General features: G+C 41.8%; 1 protein-coding gene across 2 annotated transcripts in view; it reads left to right on the top strand.

Annotated features, from left to right (window-relative positions):
- Nucleotides 1–16,649, top strand: part of DSCAM (Down syndrome cell adhesion molecule) — a 484,086-nt gene that overhangs the window by 394,129 nt on the left and 73,308 nt on the right. For both annotated transcript variants that reach the window (XM_014938224.1, XM_014938225.1), the window contains one exon: nucleotides 7,532–7,665. In XM_014938224.1, coding sequence (XP_014793710.1) covers nucleotides 7,532–7,665 — 134 coding nt within the window. The remainder of the gene's footprint in view (nucleotides 1–7,531; nucleotides 7,666–16,649) is intronic.

The following is a 16,649-nucleotide window of genomic DNA, read 5'->3' on the forward strand; positions in this document are numbered from 1 at the left end:
GGAGAATTCAATAAGACAGCCCAGGTCTCCTGATGCTGTTCTCTCATGACTGAAGCTATTAAGGCTAAAGGATGCAATGGCAATGAGAGAAAATACCTTAAGTTAGCATAGCAAGACTGGGGGTCTTTCCTCTCCAAGATAAGGCAGGCACCGCATTCCTCCACCACAACTTCTTCATATGCTCAAGAAACCCATGTTTAGTAACAAATATTTCAGTTAGTGCTGAGCTAACTCATAATAATCTTGTTTAGGTCCAGGGGATGAGTTTGAACAATGACTTTACCCTCTGGACAGAGGACAGTGGTGGTCTGTAAAGCATCAGATGACAGTCTGCAGAATTCTTTCTAAGGAAATGTAAACACTTCCCCACACACAGTCATTTCCATGTGCACAACCCAGCAAACAAAGACAACGTAACAAAAAGAGAAATAATAAAAAAAAACATTCAGAATAATTTTGGCACCACTGCAAAAACTGTTGCCTGATTCCAACCCCTCCTCAATGAGGCAGAGGTGTGCTTAGATTAAAAAAGCTCCAGAAATTTGACTAAATGGCTTTCCAGATCTCTAGCCCCTCTTTCTGCTGGTGCATATACCAGACGGTAATACAGCAGCCCACTGACAAGCAATGTTTTCCACATATGTCCATTGACTGGAAAATGCTACATGAATTCTGAGTTAATCCCTCAACAGTTGACAGCCATGACCAATTACCGTCAGAACCTGTCCCTATAGATCACACCCTAATTTAACAATAAATTACTTTAACCTCATACGTCTATTTGCAATTTTTCTGGGTACAAAACCTTACCCTTCTTGTTGAACTTCATAAGGTTTTTGTGAACTCACTCTTCCAGCCCATCTAGGTCCCTAGACCCTAGATGGCTCTCCCTTCTGAAATGTCCACTTCCCCACTCAGTTTGTTGTCATCCCTTTTTCAGGGTACACTTGATCCCACCATCCAGATCACTTATGAAGGTATTAAACAGTGTTGACTATTTGGCTGCGACGTCTGTCACCCCATTGATTGCCAGGGTTGATTTGACTGGTCTGGCTGGCTGGGCTGGTGTCCCCATCCTCCCTCACTCCATGTGCATCTCTTCTGAAGCTGCATGCTCGGTTGAAGAGGACAGCCTTCCCTGATTGAGACATACCATTCATGGGTCAAGGTTGTATGGTAGCTGCGCTCCCCTGCTAGAACCTCCAAATATGCTCAAAAAATTAGAGAACCGTAAGATCACCTGCTGCATTTTCAAGTAATTTTTGTCAAGTGGATCCTCGCATGGAAACTTTTCACTGAATACTTCCTGAGCACGACGACTTTCACCCCAGAGCCTTGAGACTGGGACTTAAGCCACCAGCAGACAAGGGAATTGTTCCACACTGCTCCAAGAGTTTAGGGACAGGCTGGTCTCAAGGAGATATAGTTCATGTCAGAGCACCCCTGAGGAGAACAAGAATGTGCTTGCTGGTCTATGTCTTTGAGCAACATTGATGTCTAATGCCTTATGTGTCAAATTGGTCAGCCAGTCCAATATAGGAGGACAATAAGGATCAAGCATCCTGTACCAGTTAAGGATCCACCATAATGCAACCTCTTTTGCTGCAAAGTAGGCCGAGTACTTCTCTCTGCCCTGCTGGCCAGGGAGAGGGATGGATAACTTGTTGCTTGATAACAGTATTTCTTATCTGAAGGGTTACGGTGCCCATTGCTCCCTTCCCCTAATACACACACCCATCCAGCTCCTATGGTCTGTCTCCAGTTCTGAAACATCAGAAGCCCAAAATATTTTTTTTCCCTTAACCCACCTCTTTCCAGTTTGCTTCTCTAATTCTTGGTGGGTCTTTTCCTCTCTCTCTTTCTGAGATCAGACAAGCCCCTGGGATCTGCGAAACACATAGGCTCTGACCATGTTTGGCTGCTGTGCAAAAGCTCATCTCTCATCTTTAATCCTCCTGGCAGTTCAATAATAATTCACCCCAAAGCAGTGTGACTAACCTTTTCAGATGTTTTCTGATGTCTCTCGTTGGTTCCACTCATTAAATCTTTTGTCCAGAAAACTAAACTGAAACGCATTTCCAGAAAATACAATGATTTCATGTTCTGCTTCATAACTTTTTATTAAAGGCAGTACAGTTTTAGAGTGGAATACATAAAGGGTTGCAGTTAAACATTGGCCAAAACAAAAATCCCAGGTCTAAGCATCCTTAAGGCTGTGGAAGTTAGATGGGAAAAGAGCAATCATTTTGCCAAGTCATATGCATGAAACAGGTGCCTCATTCCTCAGAAAGAACAGACAATTCTTTCGTAGTTTTCTAAGGAATTATTCTAAGAATTATTCAGTAGGCTTAATTTCAGTGGACCTAAAACATTCTGCCCTAAAGTTAATTTGAACACTCTCTCAGCATGTGGAATAATTGCTATCTTAACAGAACTTAGATCTGGAAACCTTACAGTTCTGCTCCCAGACCTTCTCTGGCTAAAAGCATGACACAAGATATTCTACCCTCCTCTAATAAAATCAGTAAATCTGGGATATTTTTAACTGTCTTGCCAAGCCCTCTGCATAGTTATATCACGCCATTTTTTTTTTGGCCTTTTTTCATTTCTTTACATTAGGTGAAACATTTCTTTATAAAATCAGTGGTGCAGCTTGTTCTGTTGCTGGTGTTGAAAGGCAGGTCATGGCTTCCTGTGAGTTCTCTGTTGGTGTTCAGTTTAAAGACATCAGGCCAAAATTTCTTTAGTAGGCCTGAAATCTCCAGTGTGGCAAAATAAGAGTAACCCAGGGAGCAGAGCAGTCAGCCTGGATGAAATGTGTTGAAGCTTTGATTTCTTGTAGTGTTTGATACTGATTTTAGACACCAGAGGTCAGACACTGCTGCTGATCAGCTTAGAAAATGGGAACAACTCTAGCAAATAACAGAAAATGAGCTTTCCTTTCAATGTGATCATGTTTATGGGTTCTGTCTAGCTTTTTTTTTCCCCCATTAGCCTTTAGAAAAAGAAACTGCTCTTGAACTTCCTCCTGGCAGAAAAATAAGCCAAGCAGAAATGCTCAATTTTTAAGAATTCATTGTGGTTTTGTCCCCTACATTTTCCACTTCACAGTTTCTAATAAGCCGATTGTCCTCTTCACTTGAGGATTTAATTTACTAAATCATTAAAAATTAAAGTAGTTCTTCAAATTCTCTTCTTCACTGTGTTCAAGGTACAGTTTCAAAAGCTACTCCGTTTTGTAGCAGTGGGGGCTTGACAAATTCCCTCCCTGTTTCTGCACTGCGAATGCGATATGAGAAAACTGTAGTCAAGACACTGTAATTTGCTGCCCCTAAAAGCCCAACACAGCACCACGGACCTTGGGCAAAAGTGGCCAGCAGAGGACATGGCCCCCAGAGCCCCCTCCCAGGGAAACCTTTCTGCAATTGGCAATTTGGCCTGGCCTGGCCTAGCTGCTTTTTACTGAGCGTCTGGCAGAGGCTGCTTCTGGGGTTTCTGTGATGCTGCGGGATGGGTATTTCTCTCTTGTATGAATTTCTCTTGAGAAAATGCATTCTTCTGCACAGAGAGCTGTCTATCACAGAAGACTCTGCTCAATGCAGCGGTGTTGTCCTTCCAGCTCTCCTCTGCCAGAGAGGTCTTCATTCAGAGCAAGGGGAAAGCTGCAACAAGGGAGCAGCAGGGACTACTGCAGAGAGGAAGGAGGAATAACATTAAACCCCTTTGCCAGCTTCGTTGTAAGCCTCTGCCTAAATCCAGAGAGATTTTCCCCCTCTCCTTTCTCTCTCTGGGCACTGAGCTTCCTGGCAATTGGCATGAGAAAGATGGATGCATAGATACCATCTGACAAAGCTTTATATTTATTCTAAAATAAATAAGTGTAAATCCAATCAAGTACATGTTCAGTACTCTTTGGAGCAGAGCTCAGCTGATGAAGATGGCTGTGCAGTTTGTCACCTGGGGGCTATGAGGGAAAATTGCCCTTAATAACCCCTTAATATTTTTTTTCTATTGTCAGAGATCTCCAATTTTATCTTTTTGACTAGCAGAACAAGGTAAAGAATAATAAATGTTTTTCTTGTGAAACTGGCAGGATTTCACAGAAATGGTGTGATTAAAATGAGGCCAGTTCAGAGCAAATGAGGAGTGGACAGCCCATGTGAACGTGTTTTGCCTAGCATAGGTCTGAATTATAGGTGGGATATCTACATGAACAAAGGCACTACTGGTAGCAGTCAGGAGTTTATTTTGCTTTGGTTTTCCTAAATGTAACAGTCAATAGGATAGTCTTTTGTGGGGCAGAATTAAAAACCTGTGTCGGAGCAGGGTTCAGTTTTCTGATACCACTCTTAAATGCACAGTGTGCGGTGCATTTGCTTTCCCGCTGTTCAGTACTGTGAAGAAAAATGGTGATAATCTCTCTGCTTATGAAAAGGGGAATGAGAAAGTTCCTGGAGCTCCTCCCCATTATCTGGCTCATCTAAATGCTGTTTTCCAGACTAGTCATATCAGTATAATTGCCTTCTCTGCGTTAGCATTTCACTTGCACTGTCAAGAATACAAAGTGTTCTCCTCCACAGGAAAGCAGCATGCTATTTGCGTGCCTTTCAAAGCCTTGCTCGCTGGAGAATGAGGCCATCTTTGATCTTAAATTTACCAAATCTTCTCCCTGGAAGGTTGCAAAGTTGGCTAGAAGCAGTTCTCAGCTCTCTGTGCTCAGCCCTGGTTGTCCTCCAGCTTCTTACTATTATTTTACCCTTGGTGACTACAGAAAAAAAGAAACTATGGTACTGTGCAGATTTACCTTGTCTTTCCTCAGATCTGTGGGAATCATTGTGCTAAAAAATGGTCCCTGGAGAATTCAATAAGACAGCCCAGGTCTCCTGATGCTGTTCTCTCATGACTGAAGCTATTAAGGCTAAAGGATGCAATGGCAATGAGAGAAAATACCTTAAGTTAGCATAGCAAGACTGGGGGTCTTTCCTCTCCAAGATAAGGCAGGCACCGCATTCCTCCACCACAACTTCTTCATATGCTCAAGAAACCCATGTTTAGTAACAAATATTTCAGTTAGTGCTGAGCTAACTCATAATAATCTTGTTTAGGTCCAGGGGATGAGTTTGAACAATGACTTTACCCTCTGGACAGAGGACAGTGGTGGTCTGTAAAGCATCAGATGACAGTCTGCAGAATTCTTTCTAAGGAAATGTAAACACTTCCCCACACACAGTCATTTCCATGTGCACAACCCAGCAAACAAAGACAACGTAACAAAAAGAGAAATAATAAAAAAAAACATTCAGAATAATTTTGGCACCACTGCAAAAACTGTTGCCTGATTCCAACCCCTCCTCAATGAGGCAGAGGTGTGCTTAGATTAAAAAAGCTCCAGAAATTTGACTAAATGGCTTTCCAGATCTCTAGCCCCTCTTTCTGCTGGTGCATATACCAGACGGTAATACAGCAGCCCACTGACAAGCAATGTTTTCCACATATGTCCATTGACTGGAAAATGCTACATGAATTCTGAGTTAATCCCTCAACAGTTGACAGCCATGACCAATTACCGTCAGAACCTGTCCCTATAGATCACACCCTAATTTAACAATAAATTACTTTAACCTCATACGTCTATTTGCAGTGATTTCCAGAAAACATTACTAACTGTAAAGGAATCCTCCCGTGGGTTAAGTAATTACCCTGGAGAGCTAGCTTTCACTCTTCAGCAGCGGGAGCAAATAGCATTTCTAATGAGCTGGGTATAAATAACAAGTTGAATGCTGTCAAGCATCAATATTTACTCTGCATTGGATAGAACTGCTAACTGAATTAGCCCCTTTGCAGTGAGGGGCTGGGTTTGCATGTAATTATAATCATGACATTCTCACTTGATGCCTTATTAGCTTTCTTAGCACACTATAAATAGAAAATGCATATTCAGAAATGATGCACTGAGTGGTGCCTATCTGTCAGCTTTCTTAGATCTTGCAATAATACCTGTACAGATCTAAAAATTAAGTTCTCCTTGTATGCTTTTTCAACCTGAAGTAGCTAGCCACAAAGCTAAGCAAATGTAGACCCCAGGCTGTCTGGCTTCTCTTTATAGGTGAAGTTTTGTGCCATCATAATACCTACTTACTTAAATGAGGTAGAACAAAGATTAAGGATCTATCAGTGAAGATCAGCTTGCTGGAGAAGGGTTTTTCCCTCTGTATTGCACAATGACTGTTTTCTGTGAAAGTAAAGAAAGTTGATCAAGCATTGCAATGGTAATTTTACTGGAAATTCTAACATTTTGGTTGTTTTGCTTGAAATTAGATAAAAATATTAGATTCCTTATGAACCAAAAGTTTTGTAGACAATACGGTCCATCAAAATGTTTCATTTTGTTTTTAATACCGTATGGGGTAATTTGCAATATAGCATATCTATTTTAATAATTTAACATGAATATTCACCACATGCAGTATTAAAATATATTTCAAATTATTTATTCTGATCATTTAAAAATATTTTAAAATATTTTCCTATTGAAAAAATGACATTTTTTCAGGAAACTTAAAAACAATTTATTCTGATGTTAAATGTATCTCTTGCTACTTACTTTAAGTACAAGCTTATGTGTAATGTGATATTCTAGCATGCAGATATTTTTTCACATTAGTAGCAGAGTGTTTCCAAAGTTGGAGAACATTGCACAGTACAATGTGTGTTTGAAAAATAGCACATGCTTATGGAATTAAAGCCTTTCTCAAAATGCAGGCATATGAAGAGATACAGTTAAGATTATGTACCAATTTTGTAGCATTTCCTGGTGGAAGTTTTTTCCACGTGGTTTTAGAGAAGAGATTTTTTCTCTTTCTCTGAGACAGCTTTTGATGACTTATGAAGATGGCTGCTGTAATTAGGGAAAGAGATATGCATTCACACACTACAGTGCCAGATAGAGGCCTGAGCTGCTGAGGGCAAGGCAGGGGGGAAGGAGACTGTGTGGCCATATGTCTGCTCACACATCACACCACTAGCTGGACCAGGATCACATCAGGCTGGGCTAACTGCATGGGCCTACAGCTCATTTGCTCTCCACTTCATTAAGTTCACAGGTCTACTGTGTATATCCATTAAACTGTTCACATGCGTATTATTTATACAGCAAATAAAAATTTGGCATGAGTTATGTCTTCAACATTGAAAATTCATAATAATATATTGTTTGGCAATTTCACTGGCCACAGCTACCATATTTTCCTGCATGCAGGCTGGGGGTGATACTTCACAAAACTTTAACCAATCAGAGGCTGCTTCTGCTTTGGTGCCTTCTGCCTTTACCTTCTTAGAGATGGGGGCACAGCCCTCCAAAACCTCTCCCCTAGAGGGGGAAGAGGCTGCTTCCTAACACAGGGTGTCCAACTTGGTCCACAGGGGAACAGTTACCAAAGCTACAAGCTCCTCTTTTCCCTTTTGCTCCTCCACTATGCTAGGTTGACCAAGTGCCTGCCTTGGACCACTCTAACACATCTTCTTTTTCCAGTTCCAGGTCCTCCTGCTGGTGTTAAAGCAGCTGCAGCTTCAGCCTCCACCGTCTTCGTGTCCTGGCTCCCTCCCCTCAAGCTGAACGGCATCATTCGGAAATACACTGTCTTCTGCTCCCACCCCTACCCCACAGTAAGTCCCACAGGGCAACCACAGAAGGGCAGCACTGAGTGAGGGGGCTGAAACTGCATGTCTGAAGGTGCTCAGTGCTTGACATTTTCCTTGCCACTTACTTTCCTGCCATTTGTTCTTTACGCTAAGCAAGGGTGAGGGGAGATCCTGGGGCTAAGGGGTGACTGAGAGTTGCTTTTGTTTTGTCCCACCTATCAAACTTCTGCAGTACTTAAAAGTTATTGCAGAGTGCTGACTTGCAAATCATAACAAAACTCACAATTGAAGTTGAGTATCTCTTAAGCAAATAAGGTTTTTTAGAATGTACTCAGTGACCTTTTACTGGACTGGCTGCAAGCTGTGTAGAGCCCTGTTGTAGCTGGAGGTGTGTATTTTTATACCCAATTGCTGAATCTGACTTGTGTTTTCATCTAAGTTCCTATTTTTTTGGCTTGGGTATTCATGTGTGAAGGAGTATAATGACTTATGAATGAACATATTTGCTTCTGAATAAGTTCATTTTTGTCTTAAGTATTTGCCCACTCTAGGTTTACATGCTATTACACACTGAGAAAGTGACAAAAGAAAAATAGAATTGAATATCAGGTATTTTTCTCTCCCTCTCTGAGCCACAAGGAATCCAGATATCTTTAAACACAAGGGTCAATGGCTCTTTGTAAATACCCATGCATACTTATTTTAATACACATCAAAAAAAGTACTTACTCAGTTTTTTCCAAGGTTTTGATTTAGTTTTTAAACAGGACTTCCTACCAAAGGCAGCATTGCAAGTTGCAAAATGCAATCTTAGTTTAATAGACCAGGAAAATATTGTTCCAGAAGTAGGAAGAGTTTGACGGGAAATTTCAAAAAGTGCCTCAGGCTTGTTCTCAAAGCTGGCTGAGAGAGAGGAAGGCTGGAGGATATATCTGCACAGGACCCTGGGGGCTGACACAGCCTCACCCAACCCACTCTTCCCACAGGTGAACTAATTCTGCAGGTACTCAAGAAAAGACAGGTAAAACACGTGTCCATCGATGGCTATGCTTAAACTGATCCATTCTACTATAAGCAGGATTTATTGGAGATCTTAACTTCATTTATGTTTTGGGACTACTGGCTCCTAACTCCATTAATTTAATAATTGTAGCCAGAGATTTTACCGTCATGGTTTGTGCATTCCTATGGCACACAGTGGGCTAAAGAGGTCAAAGTTTACAGAACTGGACCTTGCTGTTAGGGCTGTGGTCCAAGTAGGGACCAAGCGCTTCTCTTGGGGGCTGGAGAGAACACCAGGTGGTGCTGCTGGCTTTTGCTAGTTACTTGCCATGCACAAAGCTGCAGTGTTTCTTCTTGAGGCTTTGCTAGCAACCATTTTTTGTCTGTTTACATCACCAGGAAAGCAAACATCCTCAGCTACAATTTTTTTTCTCTATTATACAGTTCTCTCATATACAAAATATTTTTTTTTAAGCCTGCTTATTGTGTGGTTACCTTTTGGAGTACCTCCGTGATGGACAATGACAAGAATAGTTACTCTTTTTGCTAGTTTTTGTCTGTACTTAGTTTTACTGCTATATTTTTGTGGTGTTCATTATGGCATGAGGTGAGGGTGTCACTGTATACCATAGCCTATGGTAGAACCACTTGGAAGTGTTTGGTTTTTCTGTTAAGTGTTTATGTGTACATCTATAGTTATCCTGTTGTTAGCTGTGTGCATGAAGGGATGTATGTGTGCGTGTGCATATAAATATATAGATATGTACATAAATATATGTGTACATATACATACAATATATACGTATGGGGACAGTCCCTGTACCACTTCTCACTGGTGTTTTGCAGATCAGCATAAGTTGTGGCTTGCAGAACAGGTCTTCTCTATCAGCCTTGTGTGGTACGCGAGGCAGTGATCACACATAATGGTCAGTTTCCAGAAACCAAGTTGGACATCTCTAAATAAGTGCAAAAGCTCAGGACACGTTTAATATAGGATGCACTCCTCCAACTTTATTTCTAACAAAATGCTTTGTCATCTTTCATCCTTAAAAGACTTGTGAAATAAAAAGTTATTTTACCCAGAGGTAGCTTTGCAGCCTGCTGCAGAGGTGCTTGAATGTCAACACTTCTGTGCAGATGTGGCCTATATGTCCTAAGGAAGTTCTTGTATGGTTCACTATCGGCAGAGACAAGTAGTTGACAGCAAAAGTGGTCTTAAATTAGGATGGGGAGAGGAATAAATAAAAGACCTGTGCCTTTATCATCTTTTCTGCCACAGTAAATAGCAAGTGCTGTAATTGGAGGCAGAGAGCCATAAAAAATTCCCAAACAGAATTCTTCCTTCAGACAAAGCCCTGGTTGCAAAATTCTAAAAGTCTGTCATTTTAAGCAGAAAGACAAACTCAGTTTTTAAGCATCAGTGAGTAGAAAGATAAAGGAACAGTGATAAAGATAAACTTATGGGAAGACTATATTCTTTGCAGATTGCATTTTACATGCAGTATTGGTATGCTGAGAACAAGTCAATACAGTACACTTTAGACACGCTAACAAGACAGTCCTTCACACAAGAACGCTACTTTGGTGTTTAAGTTACCAACAGAAAAACAAATTAACTCTGTTGTGCATATTTTTACTACAAAGCACAACCCTCACATGCTCCCGATCTTATAAGATGAAGACTTGCTTTCCCCTGCACAGTTCAGTTTGCTTTGCACGGGCAGAAGCTGTTAAAAGTTCTGCTACCCCTGTACAGAAGGATGCAGACATTTCCTTTTTAAATATCGTGTGTCCTAAGAACAGAATTTGCCTGGGATGTTTCAAGCCACAAATATGAATAATGTGTGAAAAATAAAAATTATTCTCCACTGCAATCTATCCTGTAGCCAAGATAAAGGGAAAATGGGTATCCAATGTCATACTGTTTAATTGTTGTGCCTATATTATTGTATAGGCATTATTAGACAGAACTTTATCTTTTTTTAATCTGAAAATATAGGAAAAATACAGAAATATGACTTAACAGGTCCTTCATTCTTCAAATTTAAGAAACAAAACGTAACAGAATTTAAGTTAAAATAATTATCCTCTATGCTAACTTATAGCTCACATTCCCACAGTTCTTAGCCCCACTTCCTCCCCCATCGATGTCCAATTCCTTGTAGGAGCTGGCTTCTCAAGACCGCCTGTAATGGTCCCATGTTGGCCAGCTTACTTCTAGGTGTGCTTATACCCAGCATACCAGCAAGATGCTCATTCTGCCCAGGCTTCAGGGAAGCAAAAGGCAATGCCATCAGCTGCAGAACAGGTTGCCATGCCATCCTCTCAGTGTAATTTTTTCCCAGTGATGCCCATAAACATTATACGTGGTTTGAAACCTAGCAAACAAGCCAGGGTGGTTCAGCTCCTACTTGGCAGTGGGGAAAGCTGCCTTAGATGCCTGCTCCAACACCCACTGCCTTGAGTTGAAGATGTGTATTGCTAGGGCTTTTAAAAGGGCAAGAGAAAATAAGATTTAGGTGATTTCTGAAAAAAAAAAAAAAAACCCAAACAAAAAAACCCCACCCAATCTCTTGTTGCATTCATGTCAGTACACTACATAAGGGGGAATTAATGGGTTTAGATTAAATAAAATCTAGATGGCAGAAAATGCCTGGAAAAGGTCATTGTGACACAAAGCATTCAATGGCTAGCCAGCCTGGAAAACTGTAATCTCAGAACAGGTAAAAAGGAACCCAGAAAGAAGCATGGTGTGTGCTGAAGGCAGGAGAATGAAGGTTAGGAAGCAGGATTTCTTGGTGTAGGAAGAGCTGAGAAAGCACTAGAACTGATGGGGGGAAGCAGAGAGAGGTTAATAGCCGAGAGCTGAGGAAAATCAGACCAACTGTATCATTTGTGTGTCAACAAACAGCATGGCATCACTCAATCAGAAATACATGTTAAAATCTATTTTACTTTGTTAATTAGAAAAGTGCAGTCGTCGTTGTTGCTGTTGGGGTTTTGTTTTGGGAGTGATCCATTCACTACTAGGAGCAAACTTATTAAATGGGCTTATCCTGCTATTTCCACCAAGGCAGTTCATTAAATTGTGCATCAGTCTTCTGCTTTCTCCATGGGAAGCCTGGAGATTAATGGAAAAGAGTCATCTAAGTAGAACTGAACTATAACAGGATAATAAATGGAGAGCGCTCTCCTTCTCAAGGATTTTCCTTTTCAGGAAATTGTTAGTTAGTTCTTGTCGTCATTCCACTCATATTAAGATGTGGAATAAGATGTTCTCACTATTGCTCTCTGATTTTCTGACAGTGAAAGCTAAAAGCAGAACTTGTTTGGGCAACTGTAATTAGAAAATGTTCAGACGTGGAAGACTGACAATACTGCCAGTGGCCAAAAATGTCATAGGAGTTTTATTTGAGCCTTTCTCCCATCTAACTTAGGAAACATCTTGGTGGCAACCTAATATGCTGCTTTTTCTGAGACAGATGCACATTAACTCTACCAGTGTTTGGTTTCAGTTGTTGCACACGTATTTTAGCCAACTGGATTTCTATTTTTACACTTTTGTAGAATAATAGAATTTATGTTGGAAGTTTTCTCTGGAGGTTGCCTAGTCCAATCCACTTTTCAAAGCAAGTGTAATTAGATGAGGTTGCTCAGGGACATGTCTAGCGAAGTCTTGAACACTTGAACATGGAGATCCTATAGTTCCTCTGGGCCCAAGTTGCAGTATTTGACCAGAGTTTCATGGTATTCTTTTCTTTTTTTCCCATGCATGGAGATCCTATAGTTCCTCTGGGCCCAAGTTGCAGTATTTGACCAGAGTTTCATGGTATTCTTTTCTTTTTTTCCCCAGTTCATCAGAATTTCTCATGTTGAAATTTTTCCCACCTGCAGCTTCAAGAAGAGTTTAGCTTCAGCTTCCCTGTATCATCTGATCAAGTCCATGTAGATGGCAATAAAGTTTCTCCTGAGCCTTCTCTTAAGGCTGACAGACTTCGCTGACTGAGCCTGTCCTTGTATGTATGTGCTGTGCTCCAGCCTCCTGACCAATCCTCACTGCCCTTCCTGTACTTGTTCCAGTATGTCCATGGGTTTTTTGCACTGGAGACTCCAAGACTGGACAGAGTATTTAGATGCGGTCTCACAAGTACAGAGTAGAGAGGAAAGATCACCTTCCTGGACCTTCTGGCTATACTTTTACGAATGCAGAGTTGCTAATACCAGACATGCTTTTCTGCAGAGCTGCCTCTTGGACAGTTGGTCCTCAGGTTGTATTGGTGCATGGGATTATTCTACCCTCAGTGCAGGACTTTGTATTTTCTCTTTTTGAACTTCATGATGCTCCGGTCACCCCATTTCTCCAACCTGTCTAGGTCCCCCCGAACAACAGCCCTGATCTCTAGTATATAAACAATTACCCCCAATTTCATGGCATTCACAAACTTGCTACAGTGCACTCTTTTTCTGTCTCTTGGGTCATTAATGAAAACATTAAACAAACGCAGTCAAAGCCTTTGCTAAAGCCATGGTATACAACATCTGCTGCCCTCCCTTGTCCACAATGCCAGTCATCTTGTGATTTGCCTTTGGTAAATCCATGTCAACTCTTCCTTCCTTTCCTTCTTGTGTTTAAGAATGGCATCTAGTAGGATTTGCTCAATAAACATCTCATATTATTGAGAAAAGGTTGGCCAGCCTGTGGTTGCCTGGATCCCTCTTCTTTCCCTTCTTGAAGGTGAATGTGGCATTTCCCTTTTTCCAGTGATCAGAGGCCTCCCCTGATTGTCCTTGCCTCTCAAATACAATCAAGAGTAACCTCACAATTACATCAGTCACCTCCTTCAGCAACCTCAGGCACATCCCATCTGTTACCACAGGTTTCTGTATGTCTAATTAAGTGATTATCTTAAGTGCTTCCTAATTCAATCTCCCTCTACTGTGAGTACAGCTTTACTCCTACATACTCTTCAAGAAGGTTCAGAGACCTGGAGGCCTGAGGGCAAACCTTACTAGTGAAAACAGGTAAAAAAGGCATTGAGTACCTCAGCTCTTTCCAAATTCCATTTCACTAAGTATCCTGCTTCATTGAGCAAGGGGCCCAAATTCTCCTTAAGCCTTTCTTTTGCTACTGATGTACTTAAAGAAACCTTTCTTGCTTTTGGTTAGCACTGGTTCAACTGACAACTTCAGCTGCCTCCTCGTCTTCATCAGGAGGTCTGTAGCAGACCCCTACTAGAACACTATGAGTACTGGTCTGTCCTCTGATCATTGCCTACCAGCTCTCTAGTGGTTTGACACCTGCGTGGGGGAAGCAGTCCATGCATTCATAAACTCCTTTACACAAACTGCAAGCCCTCCGTCACACCTTCCTACATGTCTTTCTTGAAGAGACTGCATCCCTCCACTGCAGAACACCAGTCATGAATATTACCCTACCGTGTTATTGCAATCCCAATGAGGCTATAGCTCTGCAACGACACACAGACTTCCAATTACTGTTCTCTAAGCTGCATGCATTGGTGTACCTACAGGCATCTGAGATGGGTCCTAAACTGTGCTGCTCTTACAAGGGGAAAGTGAGATCGTCTTCTGTAATGCTGTTCGCTACACATGTCTGCTTTGCTCTTTTGTACCCTTGCTTCTCTATTATGGTAGCTTTCCCCAGCCACACCTAATTTGAGGCCCTCATCACTAGGTTTGCAAGCCTCTTAGCAAAGATGCTCTTGCTGCACTTTGCTAGATATATCCGATCCCTTCTCTGTAGCTCTCATTCCTTGACTTTCTGCAGTCATAGAACACAAAGTCCTGACTACTAGACAGCCCTGCAACACCAGTTGACTCACTTCTGCTCTAGCCTTCTCCCTTATCAGAAGGCTTGAGGAGACAACAGCTGGGCACCCCACTCTTCACTCTCATCTTCCAAACTCTGTTGTGACTCTTGATGTGGTCCACATGGCCCCTGCCAGTGTTGGTGCCACATGGAAAAGTAGCAAGGGGAAGCAGTCCAAGGGCTGGAATGAGCCTTGGCAATATCTCCACAGTGCTCAGATCTTAAAACTGGCCAAGCAAAAAGTTTCCAAAATATTAGGTCAGGTTGGCAGGTCAGTGCCACCATTCCCTGCAGGAGGCAGTCTCCAGTAACTATCACATGCCTTTTTCCTTTTGTGCAGAAGCTAGGTTAAGGCTGAGATGGCTCTGATGAATCCTCTGATGGGTCTTGTTCATCATCACAGATGCACAGGGCATTGTACATATTCTGAATTTGCAGATCTGCAAGTAGAGCAGGAGTCTTTTTCCTGTTGTCAGAAGTCCAAACTTCCAGCCTTCTAATATCCTGACTGCCACCTTCCACTCCCTGTTTAAGCATGTTCTCCTGCTGTCCTTCCTTCTTTGTGTTGTGTGACTGGCTCTCATCACCAGTCTTGAGCACAGTTGCTGGGCTCCTCTGCGTGCCCACTCTGATACCTGATGTGACAATGGCTCTACCAGTCAGCAGCATCCTCTCTTCTCCCACTCCCCAGTGAGTCCCTTCTTGCAAGACTATGAGCTTTCCCCATCCAAGTACTCATCAGTTAGCTTGTGAGCACTGTTATTGTCACATGGTCCTCCTGCCCCTCCCTCCCCCACAGCAAAGCAAAGTGTGGCAGAGGCATCTGCTTTCAGCGATGCAGCGTGTTCCTGTCGAAGCAGAGTGGACTGGCTTCTCCATAGCTGACAGTGTTCTCCATTTTGCAAAGGTGTGTCTATCTGTTTAGCTCTTATGTATGTGTGCAGTGTGTGATTTCTCCATCAGAAAAGCTGTATTACTCAAACTGTAACCATTACTGCGAAAAGCTGTCTCTGCTGCACAAAGTTCTCTTGGGCACGAGGTTTAATCAAACCAAACCCATAACCGTTCAGCCCATTACAAGAGGGATTGTGGTTCTTAAGTGTGAATTCCCTTGCCTTTGATTAAATATTTCATATCCACCTTAGTTTTCTGAGTGCTCAGTAGTCATATCTCTGCCAGACTTTTAAAGCACTGTCTGCTTGACACCAAATCCTTTCCCGGACAGTATGAAGTGAACTTCCATGGAGCAGAGCACAGCAGTACCTCTGTGAAGCTGCTCCCCAAAGGCCCTGAACCAAACGGTGATCAACTCCACAGTAAAACTCTCTTTGTGGAAGACTATAGGTTATATTTCACTTTCCAGCACGAGTACCCAAAAACTGGCAAATATGACGAGAAGCTTGCAAATCATCCAGGTACCATTGTAAAAAGCTACTTTTCTGAGAAGAAGAACCAGTTTATTCTCTGGTCTTGAATCCTGGTGATAGTTTTGAAATGTTAGTTGATCAAACTGTTACTAGTTGTGCGACTCTGCTAAGATACATGATTTCTCCCTTAAGCCCATCTTGACTGAGGTCCCAAATGATCAGATGCCTGAGCACTGGAAGGAGAAGAAATTCCAGAGCAAGACGCTGTTGAACCAGATGAATGGAGTGAGAATGTTCCTGTAAAGATCCCAGATGATGCTGTCATGATAAGAGTATTAGCTGGATCATCTGGATGGCAAACCAGAGCACATAGCAGACCCCAATGCTGAAATTGGAGTGATGAATAGAAGTTATCTCATAGTGCAAACTGTACAGTCAGCCCCAGGCAGCCTGTGTCTTAGAGAGTCTTTGAAAAATGCGATTCTACAATTCTGGACTTCTCCAAAAGATTTAGAAAGATACAAATAGATTCATCTTGGCCTGGAAATACTGAGAAACAGTTGGGTTTGGAAGATGGGGGAGGTGAATATATATAAAGTAATGATGGAGAAATGGAGTAATGATGGCCAAAACCCAAGTCAATTTACTTTAAAACATAATTGATACTGGAAATGGACCAACATCTGGTACTCTCTGGGGCAGATAGGTTACTGATCTTTTTGGTATATTTCTTCTTCTGTGAGAAACATTCTCTTAAGCCTCTTAGACTTCTCTGTTTGTTTCATTTTTTGGTTTCGGTTTTAGCCCAT

This window comes from Calidris pugnax, unplaced genomic scaffold, assembly GCF_001431845.1.
Source record: "Calidris pugnax isolate Ruff unplaced genomic scaffold, ASM143184v1 scaffold25, whole genome shotgun sequence".
NCBI classification, from domain to species: domain Eukaryota; kingdom Metazoa; phylum Chordata; class Aves; order Charadriiformes; family Scolopacidae; genus Calidris; species Calidris pugnax.